At 41.2% G+C, this 20,280-nt stretch overlaps 1 protein-coding gene across 2 annotated transcripts in view; it reads right to left on the bottom strand.

The window, feature by feature from the left end:
• Positions 1-10,303: 10,303 nt before the first annotated feature.
• F13a1 (coagulation factor XIII, A1 polypeptide) overlaps positions 10,304-20,280 on the bottom strand; it is a 173,249-nt gene continuing 163,272 nt past the window's right edge. For both annotated transcript variants that reach the window (XM_013521833.1, XM_013521832.1), the window contains 2 exons: positions 19,648-19,784; positions 10,304-12,015 (listed from right to left, as the gene is read on the bottom strand). In XM_013521833.1, the coding sequence (XP_013377287.1) occupies positions 11,862-12,015; positions 19,648-19,784 (291 nt within the window). In that variant the 3' untranslated portion in view covers positions 10,304-11,861. The remainder of the gene's footprint in view (positions 12,016-19,647; positions 19,785-20,280) is intronic.

Here is a 20,280-nt window from a genome sequence, read left to right as displayed (position 1 = left end):
CTTCTTCTCTGGGAAATGGTATTCAGAAACACAACACATGTCTGTATTGTGCCTGCAGCTGCTGGGTGTTAGTAATAGTGGCCATTGTGGGAGCATGCAGGCAGGTGCATATATACACAAATACACATTTATATTTACCTGTCTCTCTTACTTGTCTCATGGCTCTCACAACCACAGGATGCCACCTTCCACATGGCATGCCTTCCCCAGCTGTGCCCACGTTGCTGCTATCACAGCTATCACATTACCTGGACCTTCCACCACCTGTTCAGCTCCAGCAGCATGTGCTGGGCTATACCACTCCCCTGTGAAGAGTATCTTCCTTCTGCTTGGGCTCTGACATCTTTTCCGGAGCTGCTGCCATCACCCTGCCCCAGAAGGGCTACCTTCTTCACCTTCAGACTGCTAGTCCACTCCTTCTCTCCTCAATTCTGGGTGCCCCAGCTCCTCCCTGTGCTCAGGGTTCAGTGCCAGCACATTCATCACAAGTGACATGGTGCCAGTCCTTGCCTTTTGAGACATAAAAAATTTTCCTTTTTATCACAGCATTATTTCTTTTTAATTTAGATTTCTCTGAGATCAGAGTTCTGATACATTTAAAATCCCAGGACTTTGGAAAGACTAGGCATTTATATTTCATTCTACATGAGACATCTGTACCTCAGGAATTACAGGTTTTCTCTTTCCCTGAAAACTACTTTGTAGGGAGCAAACACACAGAGGCAAACATGAAGAGTGAATATGTCATTCATTTTTTGAGGGGTTGGTATTTCCTGTGCTCGGTATAAATGAAGGACAGTGACAGTTGGTAATTATGTCAACACCCAAAATATCCCTCTCTCTCTTTTATTTATTTATTTATTTTTAACAGAACAACAATCCCAATTTCTATGACCTTAGTTAGATCTGTAAAGTAGGCTGGAGCAGGTCAGGCCTGCACTCCCAAAGACTGTTTATTGCCCCCTGGTGGCTAAAGTAAGAGAAACCTGTTCCTTAAGGACTAAGGCCAAGAAAGCAGCAAATTGGTTCAATGATTGTTCCAGTGGGTAGAAAAAAGTGGAATAATATTAACTGGATGTTGGGCTGTAGATAACAATTTGGTTCCTCCCTTTTTCAAATGTTCTGTTTCTATTTTATAGCGCCCCCTGCTGGGTCCAGGTATTTAATGGCTCTCTACTCTTCCTATTTCCCTGCATTCCTAATGTATTTCATGTTGAAAGGAGGAGTTCCTCTCTCACCTATCTCAGTGGACATTTGCTGCCAGCCCTATCTTTTTATTCCTACCCCTCTTAGTGCTCAACCATGTTCTGGATGGTGGTTGCCTAGGGATGGGTCTATATGATCCAGAATGCCCCACTTTTTTCAACGAATTTATGCCTCTCATACATAAGGAGTAGTTCTTGAAAACTAAACCTCCTTTCACCAGATAACTTACTTAACAGTCATATTTGGAGCCTGGATTATTATTAGTTGCCTTGTCTCCACCATCTCTTTCCTTCCAGGCCTTCATTTCCCCTTTTACCAACATCTCATGGTTGCTAATTGGGAGGTAATTGTCATCAAAAATTAGACCTCAGGTGCTGTGGGAAAAGCCTGAGAATCCAGATAATAAATTGGGAAATCTGTCTGTGTTAGTTTTTCCCTCTTTCATTTCTGGTGCTCCAAAAGCATATTTATGTGATAAAAAAAATTGACTAGAAAGGCATACTGATGATACTCTACTTGTGCATTAAATTCTCACCTGGGTAAGGTAACAAAATTCTTATTTATAGACACACACCAAGAACACAGTCCATGATAGATATTTCGGTCATAGGAAAGACTGAATGGTAAGGTGAGTATTTCAACTTGGAGTGTTGATGTGAAAGATGAGGTGTGACATCCAATACGGAATCTTGTTATGATGGAGAAAGACTTGGAAGTGATTTTAGAAGTAATCTTTTCCATTATTTGCCTACCTTAGTAACACCACTGAACCATTCCAGACAGATGGTTGGGCATGTCCAGAATTGAGGAGCTGATTACCCGATGTGGTACTTTGGTCCCCTGCTAGAAACTGCATCCATGGGAAAGTCAGGGCATAGAGCCTGGGTGTGAGGTGAAAGCTCAACTTCTTCACCTCTAACCTCTGTAAACCTAGCCTCACCTTGTGCTCTGATTCCAGCCACTCAAGGAGCTCTATGTGACTGCTTCTTGCAGAGTTGTTTAAGGCTATGTTGGCAATAATAGCAGAAGGGAAGAAAGACTGTTTCTGATTTTCCAGTGATTGCCTTGTGCACAGGAAAATAGGAGTTAAATTGTCAGGAAAACTCAGTAAGGATAATTCAGAACATCAGGATGATTTAGGATATCTCATCTCCAGGGGAAGCAGAGAGACAGTGGGATACACCCAGACAAGCTGTGGTCAGTAGTGAAGTTCTGATTCTCAATCCCTTCTACCCTTATTCCCTTTTCCATTATTTGGGCTTTGCAGCTTAGGTCAACTCAGGAAGGTAGAACTGTAAAAATGAGAAGTGGAAAGGACTTTGGGATTTGGGTGGCACGGAAAATACTTGAGTGGAAATAACTAAGATGAAAGGAGCAGCATGAACTGTAGAATACCAGGGAGAGTAACATTCCTTCCCTTCTCCTCTGGGTGACCAGTAAGCTAATTCATTTGTTTAACAAATGCTTATTTTGCACTAGGTACACTGCCTTGTATGCACCCAACCCACAGACTTTGGACAATAGGTGCTTGTCTAAATGGGCTTCAGTTTAGTCAGATGGGACTGTTGGTGAATTTTGACAAAGGAAGTCATTGTGATGGTTTAGTCAGACGCTACAAGTTCTTTTAACATCTGGCAGAAAGTGTCTGGGAAGTCATGTAAAGGTGCAACAGAGATGGAAGAGATAACTCTCTTTAAGTTTAAAAGATATCATCTTCTTACATGGGGCCAGGTGATCTGCTGTTTGCTCTTTGTTGTATTAACTTTCTCCTATGTATAAGGATGTGAATCCCAGTTGAGGTAGTACAAACAATGATAGTGAAGACTACTGGTTTTCCAGGTATTTTCCCAGGTTGTGTCTATAACGTGGTACTTTAGTGAGATCAACACCCGTTCCCTCCCTGGCATCTAGATTTTGCCGCCTTGACACTGCTAGCCTGAGAATTGAGCATTTGACTAGTAGGTCAAACCATTTCATTGAGTCTGGTCAGATGGTACTCTGTCAAGAAGTCCTGATGCTCACTGTCGTCTGCTAAGACACCAAATACCCCAATAATGTGAACTATCACTCAACAAATATTCATGGACAGCTTCTTAAGCCAGGGAAGAAGGATGATATAAAAACAAACAAGCAAAAAACTTCTGCAGCCAGACCCTGTGACAATTCTTAAGTGTATTTTTTCTATCAGTCTTATGCAGGTGTAACTAAGATAGTGTCCCATAATCCCCGCTTTCTAATTTTCAAATTCTGACATAATTCTCTCCCCTTGACTGTGATCTGCACTCATTGACTCACTTTTAATAACTAGTATAATAACCAGGCTTGCCTTAATCTCAGTACTGTGGAAGGCCGAGGCAAGAGGATTGCAAGTTCAAATCCAGCTCCCGCAACTTAGTGAGACTCTGTCTCAAAATAGAAGAATAAAAAAAAAAAATAAATAAAGGGCTGGGTATGTAGTGTGAGGACCCTGGTTTCAATCCCAACCACTGAAAAACTTCCGTGGGCCCTGGAATGTGACAAAAGTAATGGGTGGCTTCTGTTTTGCTTATCTTGCTGTCTGGCTTTCTCATTGTGCTGAAAGGTAGATGACAAGCTGTTAGCTGCCTTATGGACAGATCTACATGATAAGCAACCAAAGAGGCCACCAGCCAACAGCATAGTAGGACCTGAGGACCTGAGTCTACCAGTTTGTGAGGAACCCATGCGTGAAGGTGATAGCAGACCACCTCCCGCTGAGCCTGCAGATGAGAAGACAGCCTGGCAAGCTTTGATGGCAGCCTTGGGGAAACCTTGCACTAGAGGATGCTGTTAAGCTTTGCCAGCACTCCTGCCCATGATTATCAATAGTGAGAAAGGCCAACGATGTGTATTGCAATGACATTTCGTGACACCCTGATCTGAAAACACAACAGTGCCAGTATCCCAGGAGCTCTCTTATGTCCCTGTTTAGATACTCTCCCTCCTCCAGGGTTATACCATCCTGACTTTGGACTGTGTAGATCAGTTTTGCCTATTTTTGATCTCTAAGTGGATAGAACTGTGTTACAGTATGTGCTTTTTAACGTCTGCCTTCATTTTTATATTAGGTGGTAATTCTTTTGCAGGGCAATATTTTATATATATGTATTTTTATATTCATTTTATTATGCATATTTGTTTTGATTACCACATGCTATTAAATTGTACCAATATGCCATATTTTTTTGTCCATTCTGTTATAGCACATTTTAAAACACATACTTAGGAATGGAATGGCTCATTTATTCTCTGTGCTTATACTTAGTAGATAATGCCAAATAGTTTTCTAAAGGGATTTCCACTTTACTGGTAGTGTTCAAGGTCAATCTTTAATCTCATTTTTTTCAGCAGGCTTCTTTGTCAATTCTCAATTCAGTACAGGACCAAGTATTTTAATGTTATACTTTCCTGGTGATGCTACTACTAATAAGAAGGATGAGGTAATCCTTTGAATACTTAATTGTCCGGAGTACTAATTTTCAAAACACAAGACAGAGCCAGTACTTCACTGTGTTACTATTTTATATTTACCGAGAATTAACAAGATGAGATATTAGGCACCAGTTAGAATGCATAGCTAGCATGTTGTCCTTAAATTAGACTTTTTAAAACATAGTTAGGATTAAGGAAAAAAGTGAAAGTATGATGCTGTTATGTTTCCAATATGTAGGTTATTTAAGTGAGCTTGAATTTTTTAAGCTTAAATTTCACAGATAATGGCCTTCATTTTCTGGATGACACTGCTAGCAAAGACATCACTGAAGCCTATTGCTTTTCACAATAGAGAGAGGTTTATTGAATTATACTTATTATTCAATTTCATGTCATAACAATATTTTGTTGATCTATATGGGTTTTTAGTGTTGTGCACTCGATAAAGTTAATTGGAATATTACTAAAGATGTCCAGCATTTCTTTATAATGATCAGCATAAAAGGCAAATTCCTTTATTGAAGCTATAATTTTTGAATTCATGGTTATAGCTAAGAGGAAGGAAGAATTTTCATGAGCTCAGCCTGGGTCTATAATAAAAGTAATGTAGCAAGAAGCAAGTTTGGCAGTAACAGGCCACCACCCTGGGCACTTCTGCCTCAGTGGGCTTCATGTGGGTGGAAAAACGCTTGGTAGGATGTGTTCTTGTCACCTGAAATCCCTGTGAGACACACAAGTCCAAATATGAAGTATGGATACTATCAGCCATTGGGGGCTAGTGCCAGAAACAGCAAAGATAAGCAAATGTTAAAATGTCCCTAAAAGTAGGAGAATGAAGGTATCATTGCAGTCAGGAAAACACTCAAAATCCACATTAAGTGCAATGGTTCATCATGTACCAGACCTCCACCAAGTTTAAGAATCTTTAATCTGAGGAAGAGGATGAAGTGTGGTGGGTCGAAGCTCTTCCCCTTGCAGGCCGTGCAGTACTGATCCACCCAGGAAAGAGTGCCTCATGCCAGAGAGGAACAGCACTGGCGGGAGAGAGGCCTTCATGGGCCTGGGACCACACTCTGGGGAGGGCTGTGCAGACATGTGGGCATCAGTTGTGGCATGAAGGCCTGGTGGTAGATGCTGGGTAACAGAACGGCTGGCTCATGTGAGCAGCCATAAGTACTGAACATGTCATATGACTACTTTAGTGTCTCTGGAATCAAAAGTGTAACTGGCTTCTGACATCCGTGGCTAGTTTCTGGGTCATCCTTACCAGAAACTCTTGGTTTCAGGCCACTATTGGGCTTCCTTGTTCTAGGGGCTGTAAATGTTGAGTTTAGGTATGCGCTGAGCAGCTCCAATACAAAAATTCAGAATCAAAATGCTGCCAAAATCAGAGACAATTTTTCCCCCATCATATCACAAATGGAAAATTGCATACCATGACACTTTGCTTACAGGGCTGGGGATGTAACTCAATGGGAAGCCTGCTGTTCATGTGCAAGGGCCTGGATCTGATCCCTAGCACTAAAGAGAAAAGAAAAGAAAAGAAGAGAAAAGGAAAGAAAAGAAAAGAAAACAAACACAGCCCCCCAAATTCTGTTTTATGCACAGAACTATTTAAAATACTGAACAAAATTACTTTCAGATTATGCATACAACGTGTATGTGAAACATAAGTGAATTATGTGTTTAGACTTGGGGTCTATCCCTAGGATACCTTATTATGCAAATATGAATATTCCTATTTTAAAGAGAATAAAAAACAAGAAGAAAACATTAAAAATGATGCAGAATTTCAAAGTAAGATGATAGGACATCATAGGTTGTTGTATTGCATATTGTTATCTTCAAAGTAGGTGTTCAGATTACCAGATATAAGCATGTAAAGTTGGTCAAAAATTATGCATTAACTGTTCCTTTCAATAAACCAATAGAAATTAGTAGTATAATTATCTTATCTATCTTGTGTGTGTGTGAGTGTGTGTGTGTGTATGTATATATATATATATAATTTTTTTCCTATTTTCTTTTCTCCTTTCCCTGGCAGTTACTGTCCCTTTTACAATATCTATTGTACCTTTTGGATTTTATTTGCTCTTTCTGTTTCTTACACTTGGGAGACAATGCAATGTTTATACATGTGGATCTGATTTATTTCACTTATGAGTACAGTCTCTAGTTGCATTCATTTACCTATAAAAACTTAACTTTATCTTTCTTTATACCTGAGTAAAACTCCATTGTATAAAATGCCACAGTGTTTTTACTCATTCCTCAGGTGATGGACATTTGGGTTATTTCCAGTATTTAGTTATGACAAATTTTGCTGCTATAAACCTGGGTGCCCTTATATCACTGTGGTATGTTTTCAGTTCTTCACCCAGAAGGAGAATAGCTGGGTTAAATGGAACCTCCAATCCTAGTTTTCTGAGGAATATCCACACTGACTTCCACAGTGGTTGTACCAGTCTACACTCCCACCAGCAGTGGAGAAGTGTTCCTTTTTCCCCACAGCCCCTCCATCATTTGTTATTGGTTGATTTCTTGATGATAGCTATTCTTTCTGTGATGAGATGGAATCTCAGTATTGTTTTAATTTGCATTCCTCAAATGACCAACAATGTTGAATATTTTTTCATATATTTATTTGCCATTTGTGTTTCTTCATCTGAGAAGTGTGCATTCATCTCAGATATCCATTTTTTGATTGGGTCTTTGAATTTTGGGGGCCTGAGTGTTTTAAAATTCTTTGTTCTAGATACAACTCCTTTGTCTGAGGGACAGTTAGCTAAACTTTTTTCCTAATTTATGGTTTTTTTTTTTTACTCTATTGGTGATGTCTTTTGATGTGCAAAACTGCAAATAATCTTTTTATATCATCCATGTTGACTCCTGATTTTTGTTGACACCTATCAGTCTTATATTGTTTTTCTTTGTATCACCTTGCAGCAGTTGAATTGTTATTTCCTGGTTCCTTGTTATTTTTAAGAGATCTTTCCTTTTACTATTGCTAGCTGCAATGCTATCTTCAAGGTCTGAAAGTCTATCTTAAGTTTCATTCAAGCAGTTTTTCCAGCTTTCAGTGGAAGTTTTAATTCCTTAGATATCTCTTTGAATCTGTTTCAGGCATTCTAATTCTTTCCTATATAGTTCATTCAAGGTTTCCATCATTTTTCCAGGCCTCTCTATTTTTTTTTTTTTATCTATGTCTTCTTTAGATATGCTGAGCAATCCTTTCATTATGGTTATCATTTTTTTTTTAATCTGGGAGATTATTTCTGATCTGATTTCTTCTATAGCTAAATGGAGTTGTATCTTTACTTCATTTTCTATCATTTCAGAAATTTCAGGCATGTGACTTCCAAGTTTTTCTATATGGATGTCTCCTGGAGTTGTTCTGGGTGTGCTGGAGATCTGAGACTGCAGTTTGCTTATTAATTTTGACATTTTCTATTTCAAATTTACTCTTCTCCCTAGGTTGATACACAAGTTCTTCCCTATCAGTGTCTAGTTCATCTGCTTTCCTTTATTCCCATGAGTCTCTGGGCATGTCCTTATTATTATGTCTATCATAATGTACTTCATCTGCCTCTACATCTTGATTCCTCTCTGCCTCTGAGAAGGGGCCATGGACTTTCCACTACTTAATCCATAGGCTTGAGAATGATGCTTGGTGCATGCATGCATGGATGGTTGGAAAAAAGCATAGATAGATGATTGGAATATTGGATGTTTGGTAGAAGAGTAGCAGGTGGCTGAATGGTAGAAAACTGAATGGGTGAATGGTTTATATAACACTGAAAGAATGTTCATTAAAAATGACTTTCCACCTGGGATTTTGTGATTTCTGATTGTCAATGAGTCTAGCAGGAAGTCCAATTCCCCTCATCCCTTTTATAAACTGGTACATACTTTATTTGTGATTTTTCTGCAGCTGTTCAAGGAGTCTTAAATTGGTCTGAAGCCAGTATTCCAAAAACTCCAAGGAGGTAAGAGATTAAAGAGAGTATGGCAAATGTTATTCTAAAACCAGAGTTTGTTTTTACTGCACACTCCCATCCCAGCTTGATTTCCAATGATACATGGCTTCTTAGCTCTTCTTAGGTTCTTCATTAAGCACTTATAGGTATTTCTTTCACAAGGTTGATAAGTGAGCTTATTTGAAAAAATACAATGTCTGTTTATGTATCTTTCTGTTTTCCTGTATTTTTTTTACTTTTATAATTTTTTATTTTTAAAAGAGAAATATGAGAGTAACAACAATTAATACATTGTGTATTGTTATCTTCATAGTAGTTACTCAGAGTGCAAGATATCGGCATGAAATATTGTCCAAACAAAGTGCTGTTTCTAAGGTTGGTTTGCTATGTTCCCTGGACGGATCTTGTGGAAATAGAAGTATCGTTACCTCTCTTTAGTCTTGAAGCTCTATACACACAGAAGGATGTTCAAAAGACACCAAGGACTAGCAGAGGCAGACATTGGAACTCTCAGTCTCTGCCATAACTGGGGCACATTTCCCATCACTACTGCTAAAATATGATTTTTAAAGCCACAGCATTGGAGGAGGTCAGCTTTCTGTTACTGGAACAAATACCTGAGATAATCATTTTACAAAGAGAAAAGGTTTATTTTGGCTCATGTTTCGGAGGTTTCAGACCATGGTTGATAGAACTTATTTCTTCTGAGCCTATGACAGCACAGTACATGGTGTGAGGCACATGACAGAAGAAAGCCACTCTCCTTGTGGTCAGAAAGTGAAAGACAACACAAGAAAGGGCTTTGAAGTCCCCACTATATTCTTCAAGGGCATTTCTCCAGTGACCTGATGACCTGCCACCAGGCCCTACCTCCTAAAGGCTCTACCACTTCCCAGTAGGGCATGCTTGGGAATAAACTTCTAACACATGGGGCGCTAGGGGGCCACTCCAAATCCAAACTGCAGCAGCATCATTACAAGTGCAGAATCACAGCAGTCTCAGGGGACAGCTGGTTCTAAGGTAGACATGATGAATTGGTTTCATCTTGTGTGCTGAGTCAGTTAACAGTGTTCACTCCTATGCAGATGCAGATATAATCAGGTTAACTCTATTTTAAGCATCTATTACATTGTCTTAATAACAATGCACCTGTTCTAAGTTAAGTGCCAAATGAACTCCAAATCAGTTGGTAGTTGCTACTTAGAGTTGGGAAGGACCCTGAGGTTCTGTCTGAGTTGTGATTATTCAGTGAGGTCTGCCATGGATCCAGGATTTCCTGTGTACACTTGCCCCCTGTTTTCCATTCCTGCTGTAAGTCAGTGCCTGGTATTCATTATTCTTGGTTCCTGTGTTGACTATCCACTGGTTCACCATGATGGGACACAAGATCATTCGTGGGAAAACGTTCATGGAGACTTTTCAGTGTCTGGAAGCTGGCTTTTAAATTAAATATGCAGGTTTCTTCCTTCAGTAAATGTGATTAATAAAACGCAGAGAGGAGGTGAGGCGAGCTAATGGTGACTTCAGTACTTTTTAGTATTATTTTTCTTTGAAATAACCTGTCCTCCTATCCAGGGTGGGTTGTTCACTGCAAAGGCAGGATAGTTTCTCAAGCACTGTGAGTAGTTGTGTGAGGCACTGAAAATTAACAACATCAACTTCTGTGCACATTCCAGTGTAATCAGATTAACTTTATTTTAAGCATCTATTACATTCTCATTAATAACATAATTAGGTACTGCAGTTTAACAGTCTAGCAAAATACATTTCATTTTACAATTTGGTATTGAAAAGCTTGGCAAACGCTGGAAGATATGTATGATTGGGATATGCTGATAGAAGGGACTCACTCTAATGGGTTAGAACTGAAGGCTCAAGAAGAGTCTCAAAAGCTTAGAAATGTAGCTCCACAGGCTGGAACATTCCATTCCAACTCCCACACCCTCTTTCCCACTGTGATTTTGTCAGTCATAATCTACTGACCTAAACCACACCAAGGCATTTCAGTGGGAAATTATGACCATGTATCCACCTTACAAATAAATACCAGTAGCTTTGACTGTTGGACCCTTGGAGCGTAACACAAATGCTCTTGACATCATTTGTCATTGGGTCAGCACTAGCACTGGCTATTGGCAAAAGTGGGTCCATGGTAACTTTTGGCACTTGAAAGTTGAGGCGAAGTCTCAATGCGGGCAATGTGAAGGTAAAGAGAATTAGTAGCTGCCTGCCTGCCTACCAGTCTCATCACTAAATCTGCCAGCTTCTCCAGCCTGTTGGGATAATTCCAGCTCTAAAAAAGGTCTGTGCCTGTGTCACTGCACGGAGGAGATGATTCCAGAGACACAGGGAAGTGTACCCACTAATTAAGGTGACTAATTTCTCATTCCTCCAGTCCCAAATAAGCCTAATTACTTTCTACTGCTGCACCCCAGAAAGGGTTAAATTAAGGGATATTGATTCCTGCTGATCAGGCCACTGTGTGACACTTATAAAGTGCACCACAAAACTACATTATTTAATAGATCTGAGTATTGCACCTGCTTTCTTTTCTCCTCCTAGGTGATTAAGTTTCCCACAAATACAATTTGTTAATATAGGGCTGCATCTTCTTACAAGGTGAAGCTGTGGAATTTGGCAGGAAACTGCTTGGCTGCAGGTGCAAGATGAACAACCTTTTCCTGGCTTTGCCAAGAAGAAAAATGATGTGTTCAATTCCTGGGACAAATATTCTAACACAGAGGCTAGAACCTGATTCCAAGGAAGGAGAATATAATTCTAAGGACCAAATCATATGCTCCTGTCCCTTGGAGGGCATATGGTACCCTCACAAGCCTGAGTGGGGATTGGAAGTTTTAAATGAGGCCAGGTATTGAGCATATCTTCCTGCTAAGGGAAGCCCTCTGATATTTGGAGTTGCAGCCATTTGCAATGATAAATGATGACTTTTACTCTTATGAGTTATGACAGCTTAATTAGAGCTTAATTAAAGTTAATTCTTAGAATCCTTGGAAGGTCAAGTGATTCGAAACTAACTTCCACACTGGATAGTTTGGATTTGGAAAAGTGTTTCTGAAATGCATGGCATCCTTGCTCTTGGTTTTTCACCAGTGTTGTCTGGGTCTTCTATGTTTGTCAAAGCAAGAGCTAACTAGTTTTGCTTTAGAATTTCCTCAGGCAACACTGCAAGAGGTCAAGCGCCTGGGCCCATCTCAGCCTCCTGTGCATTTAGGCGGAAGGTCGTCTTTGAACCTGCAAGTCCAGCTCGCCGTATACGTGTCTCAGGGAATCACTGGTCATGCTGGCTATCAACTTCCGCGGGCCAGAAACCCATGGCCGACACACTTCTTCCCATTGCACGGTGGCGTTGGGCCGAATTTCACTGAAAGGATGGGAAAGAGAGGAGAGGTTGGCAGGTTCCACTTTCCATTGCATCAGGAAACAGGGAGGAAACTGCCTGGGCCACTTGCCTTTTCTCTTGGCTGACAGTGCTCAGGGGACTGAAGAGCTTTGTTGGTTTATTCAGAAAATAATAACCAATGAGGGCCCTGCAGGAGGCACTGCAGAGCTGGTCACTAACTGTTACTGGGTCATGGTTCTTTCTACCTGGGTGCATCTAATGGCCTCCCAGTAGATGTCAAGACCTGGGTTGCATCTCACCCAGCTATGAGTCAACCAAACTCTACTTTGACCCCAAGCCCTTCACAGTAACCTTGTGTATGTGAATGATCTTCTACCTCTAGTTCCCTCCTGGCATTTGGATCCAGGCTGAGTTCTCAGCTGCTTCTGCTGTGGTCTTGACTTTCTAAGTAGCTGTTACCAATTCCAATTGCCTTTGTTTCCAGCTCCAACGTCTGGACCATGACCCTGCCTGCTGCCATCTGACTTTTGGTATCTTCATGCTTTGTAGTCCATAATCCTATTTAACCACCACACTGGGTTCTCTCTATTAATGCACCTTTCTGCTACTTGTTTACTGCCAAGACCCTAATTTGTCTTGACAATGGGGTGACCATTTTGTGGTTCTTGACTGTCCTCTTCCTCCTCAGTGCATGCTCAGATCTTTCTATGTCTCATGGATAAGCTTTCTCCATTGGATGACTGGAGAGGGCTGGGGAGATTCTGTTTTCTCTGGTGTACCCCTCACTCATCCTCTCATGTAACCCAGTGAGGAGATAATACATAGGATTTGTACATGTCACAGTGCCCTGAGGAGATATTCTGTGACAGATGGAGACTTACACCGTGAAGTCACTTTTGCAAGATCATACAGTTGGTGAATATGCTGAGATGAGCTTTGATCCCAGGTTTATCTGAGTTACAAATCCCTGCCTTTTTTCTACATATATATTGCCTACATAGTCTGCAAAAGATGCCTTTTCTCATCATTGTGATTACTTTTTTGCAGAGATATTTTGTTTCAGTAGTAAGAGCTTCCTATAAGTGTTGTGCCTGGAAGATTCCTGCTCTCTGCACTCTGCTCTTTGGTGAGGTCTTGTTTTGGGTCGCCAGGTATGGAACCTTGGGTGGCTTTTTCCTGGGAGGGTGGAGGGGGATGAATAAAGACTATCATGAGAGTCTTGAAAAGGCAAAAAGAGACATGAGTGTTTCCATGGGGTTGCTGAAGCACAGCTTGTCAGAATTGGAAAGGGCTTTAGGAATGACTTAGCCCAACTGTCACATTTTACAGGTGAGAAGACCAAGGCCCAAACCAACAGAATCTCCAAGATCACAGAACCAAATGACCCAGACAATAGAAAAACTGGAATTGGAGCCAACTGCAGAATATTTCTACATTCCTGTTAAGAGAATGCAATTAATGCTATTTCGAAGTTCATGAAGACCTGAATATCAGAAAGCAAAAATAAATGGTGGTAAGAAAAACTTGCACCATAGCAAAAGAGTTGGCTGCTTCCACCCTGAAATGATACAGTTAAATCTGCTCCATATGCCTTTGAACAATGTAGAGTTTGCTCCAAACATGGCTCATTAAGTGTAATCTCTGCATTTTCACAGTTCCTTTATGATCACTGAAATTGGTACCTACTGGATTTGAAGTCCAGTGGGTTTGGAGGCCTAAAGCCTCAGAAAATAGTTCTGGGTACTCTAAAGTTATGAAGATGAAGACAATATACAATGAAGATTATCAAGTTGAAAATGTTTTTGTTAATCATATGGTTCCCTAAAGAACACTGTTGCATTTAAGTTTTATTTAATGATTATAGCTTTCGTCACATGGAGCTATAGAGCAAAAAAGCAAAATTGTATGAATGTATCCATTTAAAAAATCACATTGCTATCTAAAAAACGTGAAATGACTGGTGTCCACATGATGAAATATGTCCTGCGGTTACAAGCCCCATGGACTTGTGTCAGACATGTGGGCTCAAAGCCTGACTCTCCCACTTATTAGCTGTGCAAGCTCAGGTACTTGGTGATCCTTCTCTAAGCCTTAGTTTTCTCATCTGCAAAATGAGGAGGGTGCAATGCTCACCACAGAACTGATGTGAACATTAAATGAAGTGTTTCAAGCAAAGAGAACAGGACAGGTCTGATATGGACTGAAGTTTCAGAAAATACTAGCTGTTGTCATTTCAGTCATACCAGCTTCTTTGTTTACAAAATGACAGGGAGAGTGGTTCAGCTGCTTCTTTCTCTATAATCCTTACCAGATGAATTTATTATGTGACAACGTTTTACCCAACCACTTTGTTATGTTGCCATTGAGGCAAGGTCAATCCTTGGGCTCAGACTTCTGGGCTGAAGATAAAGTGGAAGGAGTGTTAGCAGGTGGCTGGCTTAGTCAGTAGCTATAGATGGGCAAATCTGTTAACCAAGCCATAAAGCAAGGTTTGTGACGTTGGTGAGGAGGTTGAGTTCTATGCCAAGGTGCTTTGTGAGTAGCTGAAATTGGTGCCAAGCTCGTGTCCCTCAGTGACGCGTGGGCTTACAGGACGGCTGGATCTGCACACACAAGGCTGGGTTTGTGTGAATATTTCTCTTGGCATACAAGAGACGGTGTTCCTCCTGAAAGGCCTGTATTCGGGTGAGTGGAAAGTGCGGAGTGAGGATGGAGGAGGGAGGAGGAGGTAGAAAGCAAGGTACTGCACTGTGTTTCTTACCCTTCCAATGAGGAAGGCATTCTTATCCCCCTGGGTCCATCCCCAAAAGTATATTTCAAACAAATCAAGAGGCTTCTCCTAGATTTCACAGTGGGTGTATGGCTGAGCCAGACAGGAATCTTACTGTTCATGTCAGTACCCAGGACTTGTGAGGGGAGCGGCGGCTGTGGGAAGCACTAGGGTCAGAACTGGGTGATGGAATGTCTCCAGGTCATGCTGGGGAACCAGAGGAGAGTAGTTGTGCACAGAGAAGGGGAACGTGCACCAAGACATTCTGGGCTCAGGGCTGGGTGAGCTCATTCTGGGCTTCTGGTGTTCCTCTAGACACCATGGAAAGAGCCGGTGGGCGACACTAGCTTTGCACTGCGACTGTAGTGGCCGGAGAAGGGGGAAGTGTCAAAGTCTGAAGTGGCCCAAAGGTTCCAGCCTGCTGAGCCTGCTGAGCCTTCTCTTCCCTTGTGGGAGCTGGGTCCTCACAACATCCCTTTAAATGAGATAAAAGGTGGGGGAAATACTAGATCACAGACCTACACTTGACCTCTCCTATGTAACGTTAGAATCCCAGGATTTCTTCTAATGTCAGTAAAACAGTGTTCATTATAGTTACAGTGAGATAAAAAGGAGAAAGGGCCCAAATCTTAGAAACGCAGCCACTACATAAGAAATTCTCTTCCTTTCCTATTTGTGGCCAGTGAATTGGAAAAAGAATCTATGGCCTTGGGGAACTCTCTCCATGGGCTTCTCTAGTTATTAACACTGATAATCTAAACTGTCTAAATTAACTTGATGTTTGTTAATGCCTTTTCTTAGCTTTGGCTCTTTTTTTTTTTTTTTTTTTTCTGGTACTGGGAATCGAACTCATGACCTCACGTTTGCCAGGCAGGCACTGTGCTGCTGAGATAAACCCCCAGCCCCTTAGCTTTGGTTCTTTACAAATGTGGATAAGTAATTTTGATCGGTTAAATAAAAACCACATTATGTGAAAAATGCACTCATAAATGATATATATGCATATTTTTCAAACTAAGTCAATTTACTTTATGACACAAGGTCAGAAAAACATTAACCTTGTCATTGTTTTTCTATAAAAGGTGAGCACTCTTGGGCAGGGGCAGGAGAAGCTAAGGTGAGTCAATAATCTCTTAGAACCATGGCAAGTGCCAAGAAGTGTGAGAATCTTATTGTTGTTCTTATTATTATCTCTATCACTTCTACCTTTGTGGTTATTGCTGCTCTGCCTAAACTCTCAGTAAAATAATTTAGAAAATTTTCTCCTGCCTCTATGTTGAAAGACATTTCTTTGTCTTTAATTTACAGTGATCGATTCAATGTGAATATTGGTTTAAGATGCTTATTTCTCAAGAAATGTGCTATTTCCACCCAGATTCTTTCATTCTCTCCCACCTGGTTTCCCACATGATCAGTCAGATGTACTTTGTGAAACAGTTGTTCTGCTTAGGGATCTGACCTGCGACTGTGTAATGTAGGTGGAAGGGGGAAGGGTGAACTAGCTGCATAATGGTGTGTATGTAAGAAAATATACCGGCACAAAGACACACATGCATTCGGTTTTACCTACAGATAGATATATACTAGAAAAAGAGGAAAAAATAGTTTGCTCATTTTGGTAAGTGGAGTATTGTGGGAACAGTCCTACTTCCTGGGGATGGATGTTGTAATAAATGATCCCCAGTAATGTGCTGAGCCATCAGGATACACTGGCCATTTATCATCTTGAATGCATGCAGGCAAATGGGATTATTATTACAATAAGCTGCAACTACCTATGGCTTGTCCTCTGTGTGTCTAGCTCTTAGCTTCTGCCTTGCTGGAGAAACTTGAAGTTTGAACCCAAATCACAAAGTTGGGGAATTTTTTTCTTGAAATAACTCACTGAACCTGATGATTTTTTAAAAAGAAAAATGAATCTGAAAGAGGAATTATTTGATGTTCTGGAAGTACCAAGTGCCTAAGGTAAAAGCCAAGAGTCTGTGGGAACCGAGACTCTGAACATCTGAGACAGGCAGGAGGCAGTGGGGAAAGAACAGGAAGGTAAACCATCCCAGGTTAGAGGTGGTTTGCATCCTGAGCAAGGACTGAAACTCAGCATTTCCTTCTTTATTCCCATTTCCAGTCTCCTGCTCACAAGCTCCTGCCTTCCAGGTCCTCCACTTTAGGCTTGGGACCCCTCACCTTCTAGATTCCATTCCAGTGAAAGGCATGGGTAGAAGGATGGGGTTGGTAATTCCCTTGGTATTCAAAATCTGTGTCATACAGTCTTGAAAAGGATTCTGGTTCTATCCAATTGCACTTTCTAGAGGTCCAAGTTGTCACATGGGTCTGGCACTCTTAGACCTGATCTCAGCAACACAGTGTATGGTGATATGCTTCCAATTACCTGGCCATATGGAAGTGGGTTACGGCTGGCTCGGGTTTTGGTTGTAAAGGTGTGTGCCAGAGTCAGGAGGAAACAGAGAAAGTAGTGCTTGCTCCAAAGCCCCAAGCCTGTCCAGATAGCAAATGTTTTCTCTGTTACCCACCCCATCCCACCACCGATTTCTGACTATGTCTGAGAACTAGTTTCCCTTGCCTGGGAGAGATTCCACCCTGGATCTGAGTTCCCCTAAGAGAATGGGGACTGTTGTGGATTGAATATTTATAGCTTCCCAAAATTCCTGTGTTGAATTCCTACCCCACAATGTGGTGGTGTCTAGAGATGAAGTTTTGAGAGGTCATTAACTTAGCTAATGTCATGAGAGTGGGGTCTTCATGAAAGAATTAGCGTCCTAAGAAGAGACACCAGAAAGCTTGCTGTCTATCTTACTCTATCACTGTATCATATAAGACACGGCAAGGAGATGCAGTCTATAAACTATGAAGAGAGTCTTCGTGAGGAACCAATTGGCTGGATCCTTGGCCTTGGGCTTCCAGGACTTCAGAACTGTGAGTAAAAGATCCATTGTTTAAGCTACCTCATCTATGGTGCTTCTACTGTAGCATCCCAGATGCTGAAGACAGAGCATCTAGCTTCCTGTCTGTGCACCTATCTGCCCATAACCTGTGTGTCTGCAGTAAGTACTAACAGCAGCCTATGTCATCATGTGAGAAGGACTTGTTCTTTGTGTGCATGTAGGGACATCCATTCTTTTCCTATTTCAACCATAATCCGCTTTGAGGGGACATCCCCGGGGCACAGCATCTCCCAATATTGCCAAGCTCTTACATATAGACCTGTGGGGACACTCATCCAAACCTCAGCAGCTATGTTGGTCTTGATCAAGGCAGATTCTGGGGACAGCCACTGTGGCAGGGCAGCATGAGGTGCTGGTACCTTCAGATGAAGCTTTGTGGGGCTACTGTTTCAAAAGGACTAGTTGGATACTGCAGGGGCTGTTTGGAAGAGGAAATGTGCATGTTTCAATTTGCCTGAGCATTTCTTGCATCTGATTTGAGTGAAAGTCTGTGAGAACGGGTGAGTGAGGCTGTCATTTCTGACAAAAGCTGGGCTATTGTTTCTGACCTCTTCCTCTAGCTGGGGTTGATATCTAACTCATTTCTTTTTTTTCTGCAACTTTCCTATTAGCACAAGAAAGTTGTTATGTCTTGTGCATGAATTTTAAGAAAAACACTCAAATTATTTTCTTTGCTACATATTTCATCTACAGTAAGATATCTCCTAAACGACAAGGCATAGAAGTTGTGGGCCCTGTAGTTTGAAAGAAATGCAGTCATTTGTGGGGAATAAAGCTGATCTAGGAAGTGTAAGGTCTTGCACCTGTCCTATAGCTTACAGAGTGAGTTCATTTCCACACAGGGCATTGGGGAAATTCCTAAAATGTCCAACCATAGGGCAGTTTCCAAAGTCCTCCACTTCTTTTTCTGTGCCATAGAAGGTCACCCACAGGAAATGAGCTGGATTGATTGATGCTGACAGGGATTTATTTGTGGTAGAAATGAAAGTAATAAGCCTCAAAGATTGGGATCCATTCTGGGTGTCACACTTGAAGAGGAGCTCTGACAAATGGAGTGTGTGGGACAGGGAGGGAGTGACACCGCATTAGAGGTGAAAAAGATGGAGCTGGGGCAGGTATTTGGTCCTCAGTAGAGAAGGCTCCAGGAAGATGAGACAGCTGTTTGCAAACATTTGCAAGCCATCGACAGAAGACAGATGGGCTTTATTTTGTGCCACTCCAGTTAACAGAATTAGTATCACTGGTAGGACAAAATGTAAAAACGATCTGTTTTCCTACAATTACAGCCACCTTATAATGGAATTGGGCTCTCCTGTTGGAAAATAGTCGTTGTCAACAGAAACCATAGAAATAGCCCTGGAGGGCACAGTCTGATGGTGCTAGGCTTGGAATAGGCTGCGTTACATTCCTAAAATTACAGAGCTCTGATGGAAGCAAATTCTAGAACTCTTCAGGCTCAACTAGAAGAATAGCTAATAAAAGCAATTGTTATAGACTGTGATTGGTTATCAAAATCAAAGAAGTAGAGCTGGAAAGAAAAAGCTTATTAAAGGGATCTCTTTCACATCATATCTAACACACTGTACATACATGTTGAGAGTGAGGACTTTGGAGAGTTGATACATGAGGAGGAAGTGTGAGAAAGTGATTGAAACTTGGATTGAGGAATTAGCCACCTTGAGTCTAAATTTCACCTCTACCTTTATAAACTGTGTAACATGGAGAACAAACCAATTGCCCTCTGAAATCCTAAATTCCTCAGCTCTAGAAAAGCAATGCTAGTTGTGTCTCTCTCATGAGGTGGTTTAAGTATGCAAGGGTTGGTCAAACTAACCCTATTTTTTCCCCATGACCCACATACATGGTCCATAAGAAATTGTAGCTTCTCAGACATTTTACTGGGGATTTCATTTCACTTACCGGAACATTTTTCTTTTGGGTTTTAATAAACCGGGACCATCTAGGTGTATCCAGACATTTTGAAGTGTTTCCTTTAAAGGATTGGTGAACTCAACAGTGACAACCATGTCAGAACCAACCATTGCAGCACCTCGGGCCTAAGAAAGGGGTCAAGGGAACAAACAAAACAGCACATTAGTGGCAAATAAAACCTTGTTCTGCTTCCCTGACTCCTTCGCTATTTTCATTTTTGCTAAAGTTCTATATTGCATTTATGTTTTGGCAATGTGACCAGTGCAAGCAGGAGAGCATATTGCTTTGACTGGGGAATACCTACTGAGAAAAAGATGGAAAATTACTAATTAGAATCACAGCCTTTCCCTCATTATAAAACCACCCTAATTAGAGCTCAGGTTAATAGCTGTGGCCACTGGCTGTTCTCCATCTGCAGGAGGTGAATTTGGTGTAGCAACAGATTTGCTTGGTGAGAGTAGCCAAGTGAACTCTGCTTCTGGAAAGGATGCAAATTTCCTACCAGAACATGAGGGATTCCTGATTCCAGAGGCAGAAGACCCTCAGAGCTTGTGCTGTCTTACTTCTAGACACCTTAGAAAGAGATCTGAAGAAGGAGAACATCCTAGCATTGAACTTGAA

This window comes from Chinchilla lanigera, unplaced genomic scaffold (genome assembly GCF_000276665.1).
Source record: "Chinchilla lanigera isolate Chin_1 unplaced genomic scaffold, ChiLan1.0 scaffold00064, whole genome shotgun sequence".
In the NCBI taxonomy this organism is placed as follows: domain Eukaryota; kingdom Metazoa; phylum Chordata; class Mammalia; order Rodentia; family Chinchillidae; genus Chinchilla; species Chinchilla lanigera.
Note: the sequence above shows the minus strand (reverse complement) of the source record. Positions and strands in the feature narration are given on the sequence as shown.